This window comes from Pelophylax lessonae (assembly GCF_965119305.1).
Source record: "Pelophylax lessonae genome assembly, chromosome: 9".
Classification (NCBI taxonomy): domain Eukaryota; kingdom Metazoa; phylum Chordata; class Amphibia; order Anura; family Ranidae; genus Pelophylax; species Pelophylax lessonae.
The window spans coordinates 55,952,859-55,972,239 of NC_138776.1; the positions used below are offsets into that span (position 1 = coordinate 55,952,859).

Sequence of the window (19,381 nt, forward strand, 5' to 3'; positions counted from 1 at the left end):
ATACCAACCTACCCAGGCGGTTCCTCTGCCAGCATGTTACCAAAATTATGTTTCAAAAACATCCGAGAAAAAAATACCAAATGGGTTGACCATACCTAGGCCACCCATCCACCTGGGAAGGTAGGTTGCAGACCTCCTAATGAGGTTCAGTTTTTTTTCCCCATAACAGATGGAAGAAACAGATGTTGATCTTCGCATAGAGAGATACTGGCAAAACACAAACAAAGCTGACATACAGAAATACCGGGTTAAGGTATGTTTTAATCAGGTCAATGCTTTCCCTTTAAGTAAGTTTCCATTCCTTCCAGCTGGCAACCTTGGCATCGGCATCTTATAATCTGCTTTCCCAATTTGCAAGGCCGTAATTGCCGGGACCAAATTTGATGCCTAAAACTTTAATTTTCTGCCGGGGCTCTGGGAAGGTGTTGGGAAGCTCAAAGCCATTGCCTTCCTCTCCCATCCAGAAAACCTCACTCTTATCCTGATTGATCTTTGAGCGAGATGTCTCAGCATACTGCTCCATCACCAAGACCACCTCCTCCACCAACTCTGTCCCAGAGATGAAAACAGACACGTCATCAGCATAGGCCAGGACCCTCAAAGGGGGCACACTAGGAATGCCCAAAGGCACCCCGCACAACAGCCCGCACTGTAACCTTCTGATGAAGGGATTGATTGTGAACGCGTATGGCAGAGGACTCAAAGGACACCCCTGACACACACCCAAGCCAACCTCAAAGGGCCGTTCAATCCAAACATTCACAAGCATGAAGCTTTCAGCCCCTCTATACAAGGTCTTTAGCCAATCGATAAAGCCCCCCTCCAGGCCATACTTGCCAAGAAGCAGTCATAGGTACTCATGCTTGACCAGATCTAAAGCTTTTGCCTGATCCAATGTCAGCAGGTACTTTCTCCAGCCTGCAGCCCTGCACCACTCCAGGGCCTCCCGGACAGCTAACACCGCTGAAAAAGTGCTTCTACTCTGAACCGAACAGTGCTTGTGGTGAGATTGCCCACTACAGACTATAAAGGTCAGAAACATTTTTTGCCAGTATCTTCCTATCAACATTGAGAAGGCTAATGTGCCGCCATTTCTCAATTCTTTAAGAATCTTTACTCTTTGACAGTAGAATCACCGCAGATTGTCACGGGAGGGAGAGAGCGAACCCTCCCTCAGACAGCCATTAAAAACCTACACCAAATAAGGGGCCAGAGTAACTTTAAAGTGCTTAAAAAACTTGGCTGTCAATCCATCTGGCCCGGGTGACTTCTTAATGGCAAGCTAATCAATAACCTTAACCACCTCATCTGCAGTGATATCCTCTGTCAAACTCGAGAGAGAACTGCCATTTCCCAGTCCTGGAACAGAATCCAGCAAACCTGACATGCCTGCCCAATCAAGGTTCCTCCTACCCAGGAGGTCAGCATAATACGACCCGACAGTTTCCAGGTTCGCCGACTTGGACTTTGTTAAGAAACCCATACTGTCAACTAGGCCTACAACTGACTTAACTGCTCTACCTTGTTTGTAATTCTGGTAAGGGTCGAGCGAGTAATATTTCCCATAACCTCTTTCCAAAACCAAAGAGGCATGCCCATCATATTGACACTCCCTGAGCAAGAGTTTAACCTCAGAGATCATCCCTGGATCTCCATTTTTTGAGGCAAGCCTATCAGGCTTCCTCCGCAGACGCTGGTAGGTGATATACTTATCAAGCTGTTTATTTCTTCCTTTGGCCTCTCTTCCTATCATGATCGATACCTGTGTCTGAAAAAAATCAAAGAATTGACTCACCTTCTGATCGTCCAGGAGTGCAAAATTTAGCTTCCAAGTACCCCTCCCTCCAGGTGGCGTATCGGGGCTATTTAGAGTCACAGACAGAATACAGTGATCGGAAAACTCCACCGCCTGACACACTGGTACCGAAAAGGCGGAGTTCCCCTTTAAAAAAAAAATTATCTATTCAACTTTGACTACTATCTTGCTGAAAAAGTGAATCCTGTCATCTGGGCAGCATCAACCAGACCTGCTCTTCTAGCTATGTTGTTTAACAAAAAGCCGTCACAGTCTAGCCTGGCTCCGTTACCTTTCCTGTCCTTAGTCCTAGTAAAATCACTACCGAAGACAGCTTGCTGGGCTGTAAATAGAAAAGGCTTGATCTTCATAAGGAGGCATTTCCTGATCCATTTTGTCTGGGGCCCGGAGATAATGAGCGGGCGCAGGTCCTGCTCCCCCCCATGAACACATCTAAGACCATGCATTTCCTCATTTCTAATTCAATAATCCGCCGACAGGTTACCATGCCAGAAAAAAGTACCGCAACTCCAGTGTAAGGCTCAGCCGCAAGAGACAAGAAGAAGGGCCCGCGCCTCCACTACTTTGCCAGATGAATATCGGCCAAACTAGACAACCGGGTCTCTTGCAAAGAGAAAATATCAGCATCAAACCTAAGGCCATGTTATGAGCACTTACTGATTTTATGCTGGCAACATGGTCACCACCTTCAAAGGAGTGGGAATCACCATCAGGATGATTGAGGTACTAGTTTCTTAGCCTGCTTCCCCCCCCCCCCCCCTCCCTGCTCGGAGACCCTACACACTTTAATGTTCCCTGTGATTGCTCTTCCATGGACATCACAGACGCATCACCCGAAGAATCCTCATCCTCCACTTCAAAAAACACCTCAAACTTACTGGACACCTCTACCCTCCCAGGTTCAGGTACAGGCATATCCTTCTTCTTCCTCTTCCCAGACTTTCTTTTTGCCTCCACCACACCATATCTTCATGAGACAATTCTGACTGCAAAGCCCCCTCCCCTCCATTCTACCATTACCCAAAACATCATCCACCCTACTCATTCCACTCACCACAACAGTCTCCCCGCTCTTCAGCCCAGCATCCCCACCATCATTCACTACATCCCCCGTGCCTCGCACCCTTCAGTCCTCAGATGCCGGGGAGTGGTTGCACACCATTCCAGCTCCCTCCACAGCCTCTACAACCTCTGGGAGACTGACACAGGAGGATCAGACACAACATCCACTGACACTGACTCAGGGGGCACGGCACAAGGGGATGACACAACATTGGATGGATCATAAGACACTGACTGCACTGAGACAACAGGGACAGAGACATTGGGGACCCCTGGAACAGCCCCCCTCTACTCTGCCTTCTCCATGTCCAGGCGAAAAAACTCTTTCACCAAAGTAAACTGATGATGTAAGGCCTCAGGGTACTGGCTGTACACATGCCCAAACTTATCACAAAGATTGCATTTGATCTTATTGGAATCCTTAGCCAGATTCCCCAGGTCCTGACACAAAGAGCGCTTCATCTCTGGACAGGAGGAGGCGAAATGACCCCGAGAACTGCACTTATTACAGTGCTTGGGCTGCCCAGGGTAAATACGACAATCCTATTCTTCCGAAAGAAGGCTGAGGAGGGAAGATGCTGGACCACATTCTCACACACGTATGCAACCTCATCTGGCACCGACCCACCCACCTGTCCATATGCCCCTCTCATCCACAATCATCTTCAATGGGGTCAGAAGCTCCCCAAATCGCCTCAGCCAGAGAGGGCAGCAAAAGAAATTGATTTATTCCTTACCAGGATGATGACATTCTTCACACGAGGTTGGCGTGAGACAAGTTTTGGGACGAGTCCTTCCCACTCTTGCAGACCCTATACACATGTTCATACTTCTCCAAGAAAACATTGAGAGACTTGGGTCAAACAAAGGACAGTTCGTACTCATAGAAGCCAACCGGACTGATCAAAGCAAAGATGTCATCTGCCTTGAAACCCATCGCCAAACTCTTGTCCACAACCAACCTCCTAATAGGGGGGCACCAACACCCTCCCACCCTCCCACCCCTGCAGCACTACATTCCACCATCTGAAAGACAGGGGTACAGATGGCAGACCCACAGCAGACCTCCCTCCTGAGCTGCCCGCCTGATGTGACCCCCTCATGCCAGCCAGAGCCCCAGCATAAGTTTTACTTGCAGGATTTGAAGCTCCAGACCTCAAAGCTGCACCATTGGTTGCAGGAGCCTCAGAACCCCCACTCAGCAAATCACCACCTTAGGTAGCAGCAGGTGTCACTCCATCCATCCAACCACTTTCCAGCATTACAAGCAGCTTCATCATTCACAATCATTTCCCATCCGTGGCACTTCTGCTCCCAGCAGACCTACTTACACCAGACGCTGCTGTCTTTTCCATCCTCCTCCTCTCCCCCAACATACTCCTCTTAGGTAAATGCCTTCCACTCCTAGTCACTCTGCTGGGATTTTAGTGAAGTATGTATGACTAAACACACTTTTGTAGGTTAGAGATAACTCAATTTATGAATTTGCTTTGTGGTATTACAGGGCAGCTGCAGGTCGTGCCCCAGTTCCGGCTGTCCCAAGATGGGTCACTACGCCAATACCTATGGAGGTGTCACCAATTCCAGCCAAGTCTTTTATCTCAGCACAGTGTAATGATAGACTGGTAAGTGATTAAATTACTATTTAAGAACTATGGGCTCCCATAAAAAAAAAAAGATATGTTCTACAGAAATTAAAGGGTTTGTAAACCCTTGATTTTTTTATACTAAACATAGCAAATATGTCTATACTTACTTGCTCTGTGTAATGCTTTTGCACAGAGCAGCTCTGATTTTCTTCTTCTGGGGTCCCGCGCCAGCGCTCCAAGCCCCTGCTCTTCATCGGGTGCCTCCACGGAAAGCTGCTTTCCATGGGGGCACCCGTGCAGCCCTGCTCCTTAGTCCTGCTGCTGCGTCCATTGACACAGATAGCGGGACTCCCCCCCCCCGCTCCAGTGTCACAGCTTTTGATTGACAGCAGCGGGAGCCAATGGCTCCTGCTGCTATCAATCTGTCTGATTAGGAGAGAGACAGCGGCTGGAGCCGCTGAGCTCATGCACATCGCTGTATCGGATTGGGCTCAGGTAAGAAAAAAGGAGAGGGTGTGTGGGGGGGGGGGGGAGCTGCAGTACAGTTTTTTTTTTCACCTTAGTTCAGAAAAACCTTAAGACTTTACAACCACTTTAATTATGAGTCAATCTGTACTTACAGTATTTCCATAGTCCCCCTGCAAAGTCCCACAAATACCTGCAGATCCTGCCACCATGTCCACCTAATGCAGCTTTCTGATGGGATGGCAACGATGCTGAAAAAAATACACATGAGGACGCTTCTAAGTGCAGTATGTACAATCAATTTAATAATAAAAAGCAAATAAACCACTCACGTGTAGTTGAAAAAAAAAAAAAAAAAAAAAACAATCTAGCTGCAAAGTGACAATATTTAATGGGTGGGTTATTGTATTGCCTTCTACTTTGGATCGACTACAGACATTTTCTTAGAAAGCAGCCACAGCCTGCGTAGTAAAGCCTATCCCCTGCCAGCATGTTGCAACAAAGGACCCTCCTGGTTCACACCTATGCAGTTTGCTTTTGATCCGTTTCTGCAGGTCTTTTTTGCGCACACATTTTTTACTTGTTTTATGTGCTTTTATAATGCATTTTGCTTTTTTTAGATGCTTTTGCCTTTTTTTTTTTTATGGCTAATTTGTTGTTGAGCAGATTAAAAAAAGCAAATCGTGGCAAAATCGTGGTTGAAAACATTGCAAAAAAAGCACTAAATGCTTTCCTGCAGCTTCTCCATTGAAGTCTATTGAAGCAAAAAAGCTCAGTTTTGCATTTAAAAAAGTCCCTGACCCTTTCCAAAAAGGCAATGGCTGAAAAAAGCATGGATGGGATTTTTAAAAAAAGACATTGAAAAATTTATTTTGTTTTTCTTTTTGCTACATCTGTAAGGCCCCTTTTACACTTGTGCGACCTAAAAGTTGCGCGATTTTACTGCAATTTTTTGGCCGTGAGTTTGACTAGTATTGAAGCGATGATGCCTATGTCTATGGACCTCAAAACGCCTTAAAATCGGCCCAAAGCAGTGCAGGGACTATTTTGAAGTCGTTGCTGCTTGAAGTCGCATAGATATGAATGGTACTCATTGGAAATAATGGAGTGCGACTTGTCATGCGACTTTGCAGTCTCAAGTCGCAGGACAAGTTGCACGAATGTGAAAGGGGCCTAAATGTATATTTAAAGTGGTTCTAAAGGCAGAAGGTTTTTTTTTTTATCTTATTGCATTCTACGCATTAGACAAAAAACACCTTCTGTGTGCAGCAGCCTCCCCAGTACCCCCTAATACTAACCTGAACCCTATCTCAATCCAGCAATATTGCACGAGAGACTATGCTGTCCTGGACTCTCCCTCCTGATTGGCTCCTAGTGCTATTAATCAAAGTCAGTGAGCCAATGAAGAGAGAGAGGGGGCAGGGCCGAGCCACAGGCTCTGTGTCTGAATGGACACGCAGAGCGGTGGTTCAGCTCGGATGCCCCCATAGCAAGCTGCTTGATGTGGCGGCACTTAACAGGAGGGAGGGGCCAGGAGCCGGGAAGAGGAGGATCCGGGCTTCTCTGTGCAAAACCAACTGCACAGAGGAGGTAAGTATAACATGTTTGTTATTTTTAAACCAAAAAAACAAGACTTTGGTGTCACTTTAACAGATTTAAACTGAAGGTTAAAGCGGAGTTCAGCCCCCCCCCCTCCAAAAATTAAAAGTCATCAGCTACACATACTGTAGCTGCTGACTTTTAATATTAGGACACTTACCTGTCCTGGAGTCCAGCGATGTCGGCTCCCCAGCCGATTATTCTATTGGCTGTCGGGTGCTGCCACAGCCATTCCTGGTAAGGGAACCCGTTAGTGAAGCCTTGCGGCTTCACGGGCAGGTCCCTACTGCGCATGCACAAAGCGCGCTGCGCATTCGGATTGGCTCGGCGGCGGGGGGTAGGAGGAGGGGATCTAACTTCGCTGCTGCGCCGTTTCCCGGAAGTGGGGAAGGGTACCTGTCAATAACAGGTACCCGTTCCCCCCTCCCCCCTGAAAGGGGCCAAATGTGGCAACGGAGGGGGGGGGAGGAAGTAAATGAGCGGAAGTTCCACATTTGGGTGAAACTCCGCTTTAAGGCCTCATGTACACTACTGCTGATAAAAGGACGTTTAGGAGAAGTTGGGCATTTTTTTCAGCAGCCCCTGAACTCTTCTCTGTGTTATCTTATCTGTCCATGTACACTGGGCCTTTATAGTCGTTTAGAGGCAGTTGAGTTTGGTGGCATTTTTTTAAAGAAAAAAATGCGTTCAGACGGAGGTTTATTGGCATTTGAAACGCCAAATGCTTGTAACAGCGTGCAAACGCTTCTAAACGCCGTAACTTGCATTTTTAAACGTTTTGTTTATAGAGAGGGCCGGTTCCCTGTTAGCGTGGGTAGTTGTAGGATTGACTAAATTTCGATACGGGATCTTCTCATATTGGATACAGTTCTTGGGTCCATGTGATTTTTTACAACATATGGTTGTGGCTTGAGGGGTTACTGTTGCTTAGTGTTTGAAGAAAATTTTTTCTTTTTTTCCTTCCCATGAGTAAAGACTGTCTTTAGGGGTTTTCCATACCCACTTTTTCTGCCCAGGCCCAACTGCCAATGATCGAAGACCTTTTTGCATCGGTCTGAGGTTTATTTGATTTTATTTGTGGTGTATGATTTGAAAATTCCACAACACATCTGGATCCTGAGGAAGCTCACGGCGTGGGCGAAACACGTCGATCCATCATACAGAAGAATGTGCTATGCCATGTGGATACACCATTGATATGTTGTACTTCAGTGTCTGGTTTTTAATAATTTTTTTTGCTTCAATAAATGTATAAATAATTTATAATATAAATATATATAAAAAAACAATTTTTTCTTGTTTATAGTTGTTATCAATGGAAATACATTCCTGACCTCAATGTAAAAACGCTTCTAAACGCAAACGCCGCTAAACGCGCATAAACGCGGCAAATTGGACGTTTTTAACCGTCGGTTACTAGTTGTCAAGTTCCAGCGTTCAGGAGAGGTTTCCAAACGTCCCGTGTACATGAAGCCTGAGATTTTTCTGGTGTTCCTCTCAGAAATCGGTGTTCTATTGCTATACTACTACTATTGTTATTTTCTCGTTTTGCCATTATTTATCTGGGCTGATTAACTGCTAAAAGTTCCCTATAATATTTGCATTTATTTATTTTCAGATAAAAACACCTACAACCAGGAACTGGGAACCGTTTTCACCGATTGCACCTGCGTTTTACTGAGAAATAAATCTTATTGTGTGAAATCAGTGTCTCCTGATCTGTGTTAAAAAAAATAAATGTAACCTGCTTATATCTTGCCTCCATTGGTAGCCTCCCCCCACCCCATCAACATGCTAATGAAAATAAATATTTGGGGGGGGGGGGGTATCGCGCTTCAGGGAAAATTGTGTAAATCTAACTAAATAGTGAATAAATAGTGTAATATTAAAATTGTATAAATCTATAAAACTTCTCTGTGGTGATATTCAAATCATAAAATTCCTAAAAATCCATTCATATATGTCACATATATGAATGGATTTTTAGGAATTTTATGATTTGAATATCACCACAGAGAAGTTTTATAGATTTATACAATTTTAATATTACACTATTTATTCACTATTTAGTTAGATTTACACAATTTTCCCTGAAGCGCGATACCTCCCCCCCTCCCCCCCCAAATACTTGTTTATACACTGTCTGGTTCACAGAACTGGTATACGCAGCCGCAGCTTTAAGGGGTGTCACGTATATAAGGAATCCTCTAGACAGCGCGAGACTCACATCACCATTTATGCTAATGAAAATATTACATAAAATCTTTCCTTTTTTTTTTTTTAATTACATACCTTATTTTTAGATCTAATGACATCACCCCTGAGTCTCTGTGCTTCTCTATGCAATGCAGGCAGATCAGGGCTGGTGGGAGGGGCCGGCAGGGTGTTGTATATAGCTTACTCAACACATGACAGCACCCTGCCACTGTACTCCTCTCAAACCTGATCCGATTCCCCCATCCACACACTCGAGTTGGATGGGGGAATCCCTCCTGCTGTGCTATTGTGTTCTCACGACATAAGACTAGTTAAGCTGTGGAATGCTACTACTTGTCACCATCAGGAAGCCCCCCTAAGAAATGCCATGCAGTCATTGCTGGAGTGCATGTAGACAGGAAGTGACTAAAAAAGGGCTGTGGAAGATCAGCAGCACTGAGATGTTACAAAAAAATAAAATAAATAATAATAATGCCATTCCTTAGGGCACAAATGTCAAACACAAGGCCTGGGGGCCAAATATGGCCCTCCAGGCCATTTCATGTGGCCCTTGCACCTCTCCTGCAGCTGCAGCAACCCCTTCATTGTTGCCACCACTTTGTCCCAGCATTCAGCAGCATAGCGGAGGACAGAACTTCTCCACCAGATCCTGCACTTCTCCCTGAAGCCACAAAAAAGGCTCCTATCTACCCCCCCCCCCTTTCCCCGTCTCAGCAGTCCGCAAAAGAGAAAGAGAGAGAACTCATCATTCAGATCCTGCACCTCTCTGTGCAGCTGCAGTACCCCCTCCTTTCCACTTCCCCTGGTCTTAACCTTCAGTAGACTTCAGCCCTCCTCTGGTCCTCCTCCAGACTCTGCACTTTCTGCTTCCCAGCTTCTTCCCGGCAGCAGCACAAGGTAAGAGGGAGCTCTGTGATGTAAGGGAGGGTGAGGGACTCTTGACTTCTGATGGTGGGGGGGGGGTGTGTGTACTTGACAATGGATGAAAGGGGGTGGGGTAATGTGGACATCTAGTCTTACAGATACAACCGGCCCTTTGAGGGCAACCATAAGGCTGATTCGGCCCACAATGAACTTGAGTTTGACACCCCTGCCTTAGGGTCTACAAGTGCTTCAAAGCTGAACTCTGAGTACACAAACTTTCATATAAGATATTCTTCAATAGCCACAAAGGATATAAATCCTTTTTGTGTGAACCAAATGCCTTTGTAGACCCAGATATTACCTTGTAAATGCAGAAGTGATATAATTACTGTGCAGAGAGCAGAGCTGTGGGAGGAGCCAGGCAGGCCCCACCCACTAAAGGCTGCCTGTAGAAGACTACGGGAGGGGGCGGAGACAAGACCAGTCACTCTGCTCAAGGAGAGAGAGCAGCAGTGGCCGGTCTCTATTAAAGTAAAAGTCTCACACTGGGCTCAGTTCACTAAAGAATATGACATTAGATAATTGGATCACGTGACACATTATTTGCAGTTATCTCATATGATATTCAAAATATCATTTTGCTGTCAGTTTATATGGTATTTACCGCACTAGTAAAAAATGCACGGTATATATATCAAATAAACTGACTCTAAAGCCAACTAACAAATCTAAATAAATAAATAAATAAATACATTTATTGAACAACTTGAGGTCTAGCCACACGTCATCCAAGGACTTTATTCAAGTAGTGCTACTTGTCAAGGAGCCGACAACCCCCGGAGTGTGACATGGATCTGAGATGGAAGTACCAGTCCTGATAGAATCTTATTCCATGCAAAGTAAGAAGATTAAATGAAGATCCAATGCATTTGGGGATCCATCAGAACTAAGAACACATAATAAAGGAATATTTAAATCAATAAAATGTGTGTGTTTTTCATTCAACTTACGTAACATAACAATCAATATATACATAAGAAACAACATAAAAAATGATCAATACATAAAAAAAACTACTATTTGTAAAGGAAAACATACTAGAAAAGATGATCCCTGCTGCATTGATTGCTGCTAGCTTCCAGGTCCTGTGCCGAGAGGCTGCCATGCTGCATTGTGAACACAGGAGGTCGGCCGCGGCCTGAGCGGAAGTGGGAGCGGGTACCTGTCAAATCTAGGTACCTGCCCCCCCCCCCCCAAAAAAAAAAAATTAACATGCCAGGCGGTTAGCAGTATTTAAAGCGGAAGTTCTACTCTTGGGTGGTACTCTGCTTTAATTTGTTATTACAGGAGATTACTTATGCACTCTGTTTGGGTTGGATGGAGGTGGATCTATGAGAATCCCTGAATTAGAATGTAGCCCCCTACAGGTAGGTGCTAGGCAAATGTATAGTGGGCCTTGACTGCCTAACAGCAGGGCCATGATTTGGTTTTTGCTAGGGTGTCAGGGCTTCCAGATGTGACTGCTGAAGGGGGAGTCTCCCCACTGGCCCCTGTGAGAGGCTTCTCATAGGGCAGTGGAGGAAACCCAATCAGGGGACACATTCGGGCTTGTAACTACCCCAGAAGGCAGATTATGCCGCAAGGGATTCTGGGAGTTTATTATTATTATTATACAGGATTTATATAGTGCCAGCAGTTTGCGCAGCGCTTAACAAAATGAAGGCAGACATTACAGTTACACTACAATTTGGAACAAAAAGAATCAGAGGGCCCTGCACGTTAGAGCTTATAATCTTTTTTTTTTTTAATTTTATTTATTTATAACAAAGAAACAAAGGAGGTTTTCCTGAACATCATTTACAAAGTCTGATCCATTGTAATCATTATGCCAACATATACCATTACATCCATAATTATTTATATTTTATTAACATTCACAAATAGTGTTGAGCGAACACGGACTGTATTATTCGTGTTCGTACCGAATAATTGGATTTTTGTTACCCGAACACGGACACGGACACTTTACTGTATGTTCGGGTAAAAATCCGTGTTCGGTCGTTTTATTTCCGGGTTTTGCATGCTTTGGCGCTCTTTTCATGGCGGGCTTTCAACAGCCAATCAACAATCGTTTAACTGGTGTGCCTTAAGCCATCCCAGCCATGCCTGCAAATGTCTCAGTAGCTGTGATTGGCCGTCTGAAGCATGTGACCAAGTCTTTATAAGTTCCAGGCAGCCGCAGCTGCTTCATTCTGCTGCTTAGATCAGGGACAGAGCACACATACGTGCTGGCTGCTGATTAGGGAAAGACAGGCAGGGAAAACGAATTGGTGTCCGGATAGAATTGAGGGACAGGTCGGAGTGTTTAGGCAGGGCGAGTTGTAGGCATTTTAGGGATAGAGTCTGCTGAATTATAGGGTCAGTGTCTTCTACAAACTACAATCGATATTGCTGTGTGGGGGGTGGGGTCTGCACTCAATCCTGATCTACGATCTCTTCTCAATCCTATTAGGGAGAGGCTGCTGCTGAATTTTAGGGTCAGAGTGTTCTACAAACTACAATCGATATTGCTGTGTGGTGTCTGCACTTAGTCCCGATCTACGATCTCTTCTCAATCCTGTTAGGGAGAGGCTGCTGCTGAATTTTAGGGAAACTGTGTTCTACAAACTACAATCGATATTGCTGTGTGGTGTGGGATAGGAGATAGGCAGGTGTCAGTGATCCACATCCATTTTTCTGTGTGTGAGCTGCAGTGAACACAATCTTTTAGGGTGCAGTGAACACAATCTTTTTGGGGTGCAGTGTACAAAATCCTTTTAGGGTGCAGTGAACACAATCTTTGTGGAGTGCAGTGAACAACATCCTTTTAGGGTGCAGTGAACACAATCTTTGTGGGGTACAGTGAACAGAATCTTTGTGGGGTGCAGTGAACACAATCTTTGGGGGGTACAGTGAACACAATCTTTTTGGGGTGCAGTGAACAAAATCCTTTTAGGGTGCAGTGAACACAATCTTTGTGGGGTGCAGTGAACAAAATCCTTTTTGGGGTGCAGTGAACACAATCTTTTTGGGGTGCAGTGAACAAAATCCTTTGTGGGGTGCAGTGAACACAATCTTTGTGGGGTGCAGTGAACACAATCTTTTTGGGGTGCAGTGAACAAAATCCTTTTTGGGGTGCAGTGAACAACATCCTTTTTGGGGTGCAGTGAACAAAATCCTTTTTGGGGTGCAGTGAACAAAATCCTTTTAGGGTGCAGTGAACACAATCTTTGTGGGGTACAGTGAACACAATCTTTGTGGGGTGCAGTGAACACAATCTTTGTGGGGTACAGTGAACACAATCTCATACTTCTGAAGATTTGAGGGTGCTGCCTGTTCCATACTCCTCCTCCTACTCCTCATCCATCCTTTTAGGGGTACAAACAATAGTAATTGGGGCCTAGTGTGGTGGTGTACGTGTGAGATACATACACTTTTTTTTTGATCATATTTTCTATTCCGCTATTTAATTAAAACCTTTGGGTATAAACAATTAAATTGCGTGATAGTCTGTGTCGGTACGTGTGAGATCCACCTTTCCAAGTTTTTGAGGTTCATCTCATACTTCTGAAGATTTGAGGGTGCTGCCTGTTCCATACTCCTCCTACTCCTCCTACTCCTCATCCATCCTTTTAGGGGTACAAACAATAGTAATTGGGGCCTAGTGTGGTGGTGTACGTGCGAGATACATACACTTTTTTTGATCATATTTCCTATTCCGCTATTCAATAAAAACCTTTCGGGGAACAATTAAATTGCGTGATAGTCTGTGTCGGTACGTGTGAGATTCACCTTTCCAAGTTTTTGGGGTTCATCTCATACTTCTGAAGATTTGAGGGTGCTGCCTGTTCCATACTCCTCCTCCTACTCCTCAACCATCCTTTTAGGGGTACAAACAATAGTAATTGGGGCCTAGTGTGGTGGTGTACGTGTGAGATACATACACTTTCTTTTTGATCATATTTTCTATTCCGCTATTCAATTAAAACCTTTGGGGATCAATTAAATTGCGTGATAGTCTGTGTCGGTACGTGTGAGATCCACCTTTCCAAGTTTTTGGGGTTCATCTCATACTTCTGAAGATTTGAGGGTGCTGCCTGTTCCATACTCCTCCTCCTACTGCTCAACCATCCTTTTAGGGGTACAAACAATAGTAATTGGGGCCTAGTGTGGTGGTGTACGTGTGAGATATATACACTTTCTTTTTGATCATATTTTCTATTCCGCTATTCAATTAAAACCTTTGGGGATCAATTAAATTGCGTGATAGTCTGTGTCGGTACGTGTGAGATCCACCTTTCCAAGTTTTCGAGGTTCATCTCATACTTCTGAAGATTTGAGGGTGCTGTCTGTTCCATACTCCTCCTACTCCTCATCCATCCTTTTAGGGGTAGAAACAATAGTAATTGGGGCCTAGTGTGGTTGTGTACGTGTGAGATACATACACTTTTTTGGATCATATTTCCTATTCCGCAATTCGATAAAAACCTTTCTAGGGCAAGATCTTAAATTACAGAAATATGAGGAGACCGTCAAATAAGGGCCGTGGCCTGGGTCGTGGTGCTGCTGGTAGAGCTCCTGTTGCAAGGAGAGGACGTGGTCGATCTGTGCCAGCTACACGCACAAGTGAAACACCTTCCTCAAGTGTGAGTAGGCGACAGAACCTGCATCAGTATTTGGTAGGGCATCATACGCCTCTAGAAGTGATGAGGCCAGAACAAGTGGAGGCGATAGTAGATTGGTTTGCTGCTGACAGTGCCACCAGTTCCTTCACATTGTCTCCCACCCAGTCTACTGCAGAAAGGTCACAGTTGGCACCTGCAGCCGATGTCCAACCATCTTTCACCTCACCCCCTTGCAAATCAGGCAAGCAGTCTGAGCCCCAAGCCATACAGCAGTCTCTTCTTCTTTATGATGACTCTGTCAGCAGGGTTTCCCAGGGCCATCCACCTAGCCCTGCCCCAGAAGTGGAAGACATTGAGTGCAGCGATGCCCAACCACTTATTTCTCAAGATGAGTACATGCAAGGACCATCGCAGCACGTCTCCGATGATGACGAAACGCAGGTGCCAACTGCTGCGGCGTTCAGCATTGTGGAGACCGACAAGGAGGGCAGGGGTGAAGACTGGGTGGAAGATGATGTGGAGGACGATGAGGTCCTCGACCCCACATGGAATGAAAGTCATGCAGGTGACCTGAGTAGTTTGGAGGAAGAGGCGGTGGTCGCACAGAGCCACCAGCACAGCAGAAGAGGGAGCAGGGTGCAGAAGCGGAGCGGCCGTGCCCTAGACACTACGCCTGCTACTGCCCAACGCAGCAAGGGAACGAGCGCACCAAAGTCAGCTCAAAGGAGTTCTCTAGCGTGGAAGTTCTTTAGAAAATGTGCTGATGACAGGACACGAGTGGTTTGCACCCTGTGCAATCAGAGCTTGAAGCGAGGCATAAACCTTCTCAACCTGAGCACAACCTGCATGATCAGGCATCTAAGTGCAAAGCACGAGCTGCAGTGGAGTACACACCTTCAAAACAATGAAACGTCTCTGGCTCATCCTGCTTCCTCTTCTGCTGCAGTCTCGGCCGCTCCAGCCACATCTGTAGTGATACCGGCACCTGCCACCCCGCAAACAGACGATCTGTCAGCAACACCACCACCTGGGTCCCCAACAACCATCTCCACAATGTCCCGTGGAAGCGTTCAGCTTTCCATCTCCCAAACACTTGAGAGGAAGAGGAAGTACCCCCCTACCCACCCGCGATCCCTGGCCCTGAATGCCAGCATTTCAAAATTATTGGCCTTTGAAATGCTGTCATTCCGTCTGGTGGAGACGCACAGTTTTAAAAACCTTATGTCGGTGGCTGTCCCACAGTACGTCGTGCCCAGCCGCCACTACTTTTCCAGGCAAGCCATCCCTTCCCTGCACAACCAAGCACACTGGGTAAATGCAGTGGCGGATGGGCCTGAGGCGGATAGCAATTTGGCGCATGTCCTTCCACCACCGAGGATTGCAGGGCGCTTCAGTTTGCCTCCTGTTCCTAACTCCTCCTACTCCGCTTCCTCATCCTCTACCGCCTCCTCATCCGGACAGCGTAACACCTTCACCACCAACTTCAGCACGGCCAGGGGTAAACGACAGCAGGCAGTTTTACAACTTGCCTGTTTGGGGGACAAACCACACACCGTGCAGGAGTTGTGGAGGAGCATGGAACAGCAGACAAATGAGTGGTTGCTGCCAGCGAGCCTCAAGCCCGGCCTGGTGGTGTGCGATAACGGGCGAAATCTCATAGCAGCTCTGGGCCTAGCCGGTTTGACGCACATCCCTTGCCTGGCGCATGTGCTGAATTTGGTGGTGCAGAGGTTCCTTAAAAACTACCCCGATATGTCAGAGCTGCTGCAGAAAGTGCGGGCCGTTTGTGCGCACTTTCGGCGTTCTCACCCTGCTGCTGCTCGCCTGGCAGCGCTGCAGCGTAACTTCGGCCTTCCCGCTCACCGCCTCATATGTGACGTGCCCACAAGGTGGAACTCCACCTTGCACATGCTGGAAAGACTGTGCGAGCAGCAGCAGGCCATAGTGGAGTTTCAGCTGCAGCACGCACGCGTGAGTCGCTCTGCGGAACAGCACCACTTCACCACCAATAACTGGGCCTCCATGCAAGACCTGTGTGCCTTGTTGCGCTGTTTTGAGTACTCCACCAACATGGCCAGTGGCAATGACGCCGTTCTCAGCTTAACTATCCCACTTCTATGCCTCCTTGAAAAAACAATTCAGGCGATGATGGAAGAGGATGTGGCACAGGATGAGGAGGAGGAGGAGGATGAAGAGGTAACATTTCCAAGGCTTTCAGGGCAGTCATTCGCAAGGGGCTCCGAGGGTGGGCTCCTGCACACACAAACGCCAGGGACACAATTGTCCAGCAGGGGCACAGTTCTGGAGGATGAGGAGGAGCTGGAGGAGGAGATGGAACCATGTTCACAGCAGGGTGGCACCCAGGCCAGCTCATGGCCATCACTGGTGCGTGGCTGGGGGGATACAGAGGACACGGACGATACACCTCCCACAGAGGACAGCCTTTCGTTGCCTCTGGGCAGCCTGGCACACATGAGCGATTACATGCTGCAGTGTCTCCACAATGACCGCCGAGTTGCCCACATTCTAACTTGTGCTGATTACTGGGTGGCCACGCTGCTGGATCCCCGTTACAAGGACAACGTACCGTCCTTAATTCACTCACTGGAGCGCGATCGCAAGATGCGTGAGTACAAGCGCACGCTGGTAGACGCCATGCTGCTGGCATTCCCATCTGACAGCGGGGCCGCAGTGGAAGCACAAGGCAGAGGAAGAGGAGGAGGAGGAGGAGGTCGCCAACGCAACCAGGGCACCGCCAGCACCTCAGAAGGCAGGGTTAGCATGGCCGAAATGTGGAAAAGCTTTGTCAGCAAGCCACAACAAACAGCAGCACCAGCAGCTCAGATGGAACGTCTTAGCAGGAGGCAGCATTTTACCAACATGGTGGAGCAGTATGTATGATGCTCTTAATCCGGCCCTGGTCCTCCTCCACCGCCGCTTCCACCTCCACCGCCCATATGTGTTCGCAGCCTATTGCATTAAGGTGTGCACCCCAAAGTTGAAATACACATGCATGTGTTTGCCTACAGGTACATGGCCCCGATACATTACTCTCCCTGCTGGCAAAGAGAAATAGAGCAGAGCAGGTCCGAGGGAGATCTTTACCATCTCCTCACTGGCAATGCTATGTGACCTAGGTGATTAGGGTGTGCCCAGGCACACCCGGCACACCCTGTGCGCACGCCTATGTCACCGCCACATCCACCACCACCTCAACCTCCCTCCTACTCCATATGGGCCTCGTCCTTCAGAGATGAAGAAGAACATTGTTTTATTTTTCTGGTTTTTTTTGTTGTTTTAAGTTATTTCCCTATCCACATTTGTTTGCAGAGCACTTGCCATGCTCTTAATTACGTTTTGCTGCCATTTGCAGCACTCTAGCCCTTTCCTTTGGTGTTTTAGAGCCATTTTAGTGCCTTAAAGTTCGGGTCCCCATTGACTTTAATGGGGTTCGGTGTCCGGGAAAAGTTCGGTAAAAGTCCGGGACACGGATCCGGACTTTTTTTTAAAGTTCGGCCGAACCCGTCGAACACGGACATCTAGGTGTCCGCTCAACCCTATTCACAAATAACCCATATTTTCTTATATGATTGGATCGGTCTATACTAACTATTCTGATTCTCCCAAGCCTCTAAAATTGTTTTGGATTTTTAACAATCCAAAAGCCCCTTTTTACGGGTGAGGGGCTTATTGCAATCTGATAGCCCCTTTTAACAAGGGGGCCCCCACATCCCGCCCCCCATGTGAATGGGTATCGGGTATATCGGGTACATTGTACCCCTACCCATTCACCAAAAAAGTGTACAAAAAAAATAAACACAAAAGACAGATTTTGACAAGTCCAGATTCCGATAAGTCCCCCACCTGCAGACCGCAGACCCCCCAACCACTACTCATGGTTGTCAGGAAGAGGCCCTTGTCCCCATCAACATGGGGCACCCCAAAGCACCCTCCCCATTTTTTTAGTTCTGTCATAGGGTTTCCCTTAACCACTTAAATACAGTGCACTTTCACCCCCTTCCTGCTCAGACCAATTTTCAGCTTTCAGTGCTCCTTGGCATCTATGGGAAATATTGGTCATCTTGGCAAAGCACTGCTCCCTGTCTTAAACATTGGCGTCTATGGGAAATCTTGGTCTGCTTGGCATGGCACTGCTCATGAACTATAAGTGACAGGGACACAAACCTTGGGGAGGACCGAGAGGGGACCCAGGACTAAATTAAATCTGTACATTATAAAAGTGGGGTATGCCTGTACATTACACTGACTGCACTAAACTGACTGAACTCATTATCCACTAACTACCTCTCTAATCTCTATTGTCACACACTATACATGGCTGCCATGTATGCAGCAGCCTTATATAGTGTGGGGCGTGTACTTAGCTCCTGAGGCATGATTGGCTAAAGACACCCTGCCTTTGGTTAATCATGGCTCTAACAGGACATTGTGCTGTGATTGGCCAAAGTATACAGGTCAGGTGCATGCTTTGGCCAATCACAAGCACTTAATGCAGTGCATTATGGGGTGCTCATCAGCGGGCGAACTTGCCCCTGAGCCCCCCGGGTGTTCATGTGTTTGGCAAACATGCAAACACCCAATGTTAAAGTAGAACTTACATTTAACTCAAACATCAAGCCCATCCCTAACAAACACTATACCAGAGGTCTCCAAACTGCGGCCCAGGGGCTGGGTGCTGACCTTTGCTTTTTTTTTTCCAGCCCTTGCGGCACTATTTCATCCACTGACACCAACGATGGGGCATAATTCCTCTCATTGACCCTACAAAAGGGCACAATGTTCCCAATGACACCAACAATGGGGCACCATTTCATCCACTAACACCAGCGATGGGGCACAATTTCTCCCACTGACATTAATGATGGGGCACTATTCCTCCCACTGATATCAATGATGGGGCCCTATTCCTCCTACTGACACCAACAACGGGGCACAATTCCTTCCACTAACACCAATGATAGGGCACTATTCCTCCAAATGACACCAACGATGGGGCACTATTACAACCAATGACACCAATAATGGGGCACAATTTCTCCCAATGACACAAACAATGGGGCCCTATTCCTCCCAATGACACCAAT

General features: G+C 46.8%; 1 protein-coding gene across 1 annotated transcript in view; it reads left to right on the top strand.

The window, feature by feature from the left end:
* Window positions 1-19,381, top strand: part of LOC309564211 (pancreatic triacylglycerol lipase-like) — a gene marked incomplete at its 3' end in the record, with an annotated part of 122,050 nt that overhangs the window by 28,523 nt on the left and 74,146 nt on the right. Inside the window, exon 9 of the mRNA XM_082268838.1 lies at window positions 4,383-4,489. Within this exon, the coding sequence (XP_082124964.1) occupies window positions 4,383-4,489 (107 nt within the window). The remainder of the gene's footprint in view (window positions 1-4,382; window positions 4,490-19,381) is intronic.